At 34.4% G+C, this 4,773-nt stretch overlaps 1 protein-coding gene across 1 annotated transcript; it reads right to left on the bottom strand.

The window, feature by feature from the left end:
• Positions 1–379: 379 nt before the first annotated feature.
• On the bottom strand, positions 380–1,642 carry LOC139846222 (uncharacterized). The gene has a single exon (XM_071835948.1). The coding sequence runs from the start codon at positions 1,640–1,642 to the stop codon at positions 380–382; it is 1,263 nt and encodes a 420-aa protein (XP_071692049.1).
• Between the last annotated feature and the right edge of the window lie 3,131 nt (positions 1,643–4,773).

Here is a 4,773-nt window from a genome sequence, read left to right as displayed (position 1 = left end):
CTTTATCAAAATCAACCTTAAATAGCATAGCCTTCTTATTTCTCTTTTTACACCAGTCAACCACTTCGTTAATAATCAAAGGACCGTCTAAAATTTGACGTCCTTTTATGAAAGCCGTCTGCTCAGGCCCTATGATGTCATGAATCACCGTTGACAATCTATTGGCAAGAAGCTTGGCTAAAATTTTGTATTAAATCCCAATTAAGCTAATGAGACGGAAGTCGTGGATGTGAATAGGATTCTCTTTTTTTGGAATAAGAGAAAAGAAGGACGAATTACATCCACGAGGGATATTACCTGTAGCTTCAAAGTCATGCACCATAGAAAAGACATCTTCTTTAACCGTGTCCCAGAAATGTTTAATGAATCTAAAAGAAAATCAGTCTGGGCCCGGAGATTTATCACTACCACAAGACCATACCGCGTCTTGAATTTCTGAATCAGCAACCAGAGAGCATAGGAAAGCAGCCTGTTCCACAGAAATTGATGCAGTATGCCTACTAGGCGAACAGACAGAAACACACTCAACTGCTCGAAATTTGGTTTGAAAGAAATCAAGAAAGGCACCTTTAACCTGAGACGGATCAGTCACCCACATACCATTAGACATAACCCCACTGATCTGTAGTTTCTTTCTTTTTCTGTTGAGCGTCATATGAAAAAAAGAAGTATTTTCATCTCCAAGGCTGTTAGCAAGCCTCCTGTTCTTTTGGGCCAAATTAGCTGCTTCAGTAGAGTCAAGAACCGTGATATCTTGTAACACCTTAATATGATCAGAGGCAATATGCGAAGCAACAACAGAAGAATCTATCTGCGCGTCAATGTCCTCGAGTTTTTTAGTCAAAACAGAACGAGCTACAGTGGCGTTATTTCTGTTGGTTTTATTCCAAAGTTTCAAAACACCCTTCACATGCTTAAACTTATCTTTGAGGCGAATTTGTGGGTTTGAAGAGGAACACGCAGCAGGATCATTCCAAGCGTCGATAACTAATTTATCAAAACCTTCTACAGCGAACCAGCTTTTGAACACCTTAAAAGGGATTGGCCCATAGTCTAAAGATTCATTTCGAAGTAAAATGGGACAATGATCCGACCATAAGTTTGTGAGGATAGTTCCAACAAGCGAGGGAAATGCAAGCAAGAACTCGTTGGAAACTAAAAACCTATCGAGTATTGCCCTAGAGGAGAGGGATTTGTTTGCCCTAGTGAAATCTCTACCTCCTAGAGGGACGTCAATCAAGTTCCCACCATCAATAAAGGTGTTAAAATCTGCTGCAGTTCGACTACAAAAAGAACCACCGAATCTTTCAAAAGGGAATCGGACTGCGTTAAAATCGCCAAAGATTAGAAAATTTCCAGAATTTGAGTCTAAAAAGGATCGTAAATAGGCCCACAGAACTTGCTTCCTATGAGGAAGTTGAGGAGCGTAGATGTTGATGATGTATGTTGTAGCCGACTGACCATTGAAACTCCCTTCGACAAATAGTACGTTGTCAAAAGAAATGACTCGTTTGCTTGTGAAACAGCAGGGGTCCCAAATTGTGACAATGCCTCCCGAGCGGCCTCTAGCGCTAGACGAAGCAACTTTGAAGTTAAAGTTTCCCCAAAAAGCTTTGACCACAAAATAATCTAACTTACTCATCTTTGTCTCTTGAATGCCAAGAATAGAGATGGAATGTTCATTACAGATACTCTGAATCCACTTTTGCTTTTGAGAAGAAAACATACCGCCTCCAATATTTATGGATAAACAATTCATGATACAAGTTTAAATCCCCTCATGCTTACCACAACGTTTTTTAGTTCCTGATTGTTAATATCCAACTCATAACCAAGGACCTTACCCAACTTAATATGTTCTTCCCAAATTTTGTCAACTGAAGCATGTGACAAGATACTGTTGTTTACAGAACACGAAGATGAAGCACTATTACTTTTGATTGGAGTGTCAAAACGGACTCCATTTAGGCCAGGTGGTTTCGAGAGAGATGCATTATTTACCGAAATTTTAGGAGCTTGTTGAAATGTCCCGTTCTTATTGATTAAAAACGTTCCATATTAATTGATTTCGTTGCGAGGTTTTGACCTCTATATGAGACTGCATTCATTTTTAAAACAAACCATAACCTTTATTTCATAAATAAAGGTTTAAAAAGCTTTACGTAGATTATCAAATAATGATAATCTAAAATATCCTGTTTACACACGACCATTACATAATGGTTTACAATACAAATATGTTACATCGAAATCAGTTTCTTGAATGCAGTTTTTACACAATATCACACAAACATGGACTCCAAATCTTGTCCTTATTTTAGTATGCAACAGCGGAAGCTCTTAGTATTCACCTGAGAATAAACATGCTTTAAACGTCAACAAAAATGTTGGTGAGTTATAGGTTTAACCTATATATATATCAAATCGTAACAATAGACCACAAGATTTCATATTTCAATACACATCCCATACATAGAGATAAAAATCATTCATATGGTGAACACCTGGTAACCGACATTAACAAGATGCATATATAAGAATATCCCCATCATTTCGAGACACCCTTCGGATATGATATAAATTTCAAAGTACTAAAGCATCCGGTACTTTGGATGGGGTTTGTTAGGCCCAATAGATCTATCTTTAGGATTCGCGTCAATTAGGGTGTCTGTTCCCTAATTCTTAGATTACCAGACTTAATAAAAAGGGGCATATTCGATTTCGATAATTCAACCATAGAATGTAGTTTCACGTACTTGTGTCTATTTTATAAATCATTTATAAAACCTGCATGTATTCTCATCCCAAAAATATTAGATTTTAAAAGTGGGACTATAACTCACTTTCACAGATTTTTTTACTTCGTCGGAAAGTAAGACTTGGCCACTGGTTGATTCACGAACCTATAACAATATATACATATATATCAAAGTATGTTCAAAATATATTTACAACACTTTTAATATATTTTGATGTTTTAAGTTTATTAAGTCAGCTGTCCTCGTTAGTAACCTACAACTAGTTGTCCAAAGTTAGATGTACAGAAATAAATCGATAAATATTATCTTGAATCAATCCACGACCCAGTGTATACGTATCTCAGTATTGATCATAACTCAAACTATATATATTTTGGAATCAACCTCAACCCTGTATAGCTAACTCCAACATTCACATATAGAGTGTCTATGGTTGTTCCGAAATATATATAGATGTGTCGACATGATAGGTCGAAACATTGTATACGTGTCTATGGTATCTCAAGATTACATAATATACAATACAAGTTGATTAAGTTATGGTTGGAATAGATTTGTTACCAATTTTCACGTAGCTAAAATGAGAAAAATTATCCAATCTTGTTTTACCCATAACTTCTTCATTTTAAATCCGTTTTGTGTGAATCAAATTGCTATGGTTTCATATTGAACTCTATTTTATGAATCTAAACAGAAAAATATAGGTTTACAGTCGAAAAAATAAGTTACAAGTCGTTTTTGTAAAGGTAGTCATTTCAGTCGAAAGAACGACGTCTAGATGACCATTTTAGAAAACATACTTCCACTTTGAGTTTAACCATAATTTTTGGATATAGTTTCATGTTCATAATAAAAATCATTTTCTCAGAATAACAACTTTTAAATCAAAGTTTATCATAGTTTTTAATTAACTAACCCAAAACAGCCCGCGGTGTTACTACGACGGCGTAAATCCGATTTTACGGTGTTTTTCGTGTTTCCAGATTTTAAATCATTAAGTTAGCATATCATATAGATATAGAACATGTGTTTAGTTGATTTTAAAAGTCAAGTTAGAAGGATTAACTTTTATTTGCGAACAAGTTTAGAATTAACTAAACTATATTTTAGTGATTACAAGTTTAAACCTTCGAATAAGATAGCTTTATATGTATGAATCGAATGATGTTTTGAACATCATTACTACCTCAAGTTCCTTGGATAAACCTACTGGAAATGAGAAAAATAGATCTAGCTTCAAAGGATCCTTGGATGGCTTGAAAGTTCTTGAAGCAGAATCATGACACGAAAACAATTTCAAGTAAGATTTCCACTCGAAATAAGATTGTTATAGTTATAGAAATTGAATTAAAGTTTGAATATGATTATTACCTTGTATTATAAAGATAACCTACTATAAGTAACAAAGGTTTCTTGATCTTGGATGATTACTTGGAATGGATTTAGAAAACTTGGAAGTAAACTTGCAATCTTGAAAGTATTATTGATTTTATGAAACTAGAACTTTTGGAATTTATGAAGAACACTTAGAACTTGAAGATAGAACTTGAGAGAGATCAATTAGATGAAGAAAATTGAAGAATGAAAGTGTTTGTAGGTGTTTTTGGTCGTTGGTGTATGGATTAGATATAAAGGATATGTAATTTTGTTTTCATGTAAATAAGTCATGAATGATTACTCATATTTTTGTAATTTTATGAGATATTTCATGCTAGTTGCCAAATGATGGTTCCCACATGTTTTAGATGACTCACATGGGCTGCTAAAAGCTGATCATTGGAGTGTATATACTAATAGTACATACATCTAAAAGCTGTGTATTGTACGAGTACGAATACGGGTGCATACGAGTAGAATTGTTGATAAAACTGAACGAGGATGTAATTGTAAGCATTTTTGTTAAGTAGAAGTATTTTGATAAGTTTCTTGAAGTCTTTCAAAAGTGTATAAATACATATTAAAACACTACATGTATATACATTTTAACTGAGTCGTTAAGTCATCGTTAGTCGTT

The sequence above is a fragment of the Rutidosis leptorrhynchoides genome, chromosome 1 (genome assembly GCF_046630445.1).
Source record: "Rutidosis leptorrhynchoides isolate AG116_Rl617_1_P2 chromosome 1, CSIRO_AGI_Rlap_v1, whole genome shotgun sequence".
Taxonomy (NCBI): Eukaryota; Viridiplantae; Streptophyta; class Magnoliopsida; order Asterales; family Asteraceae; genus Rutidosis; species Rutidosis leptorrhynchoides.
Note: the sequence above shows the minus strand (reverse complement) of the source record. Positions and strands in the feature narration are given on the sequence as shown.

What these genes read in the sequence shown, in the direction of transcription:
- LOC139846222 (XM_071835948.1), bottom strand. Translation starts at nt 1,642, where the DNA reads ATGAGTAAGTTAGATTATTTTGTGGTCAAAGCTTTTTGGGGAAACTTT.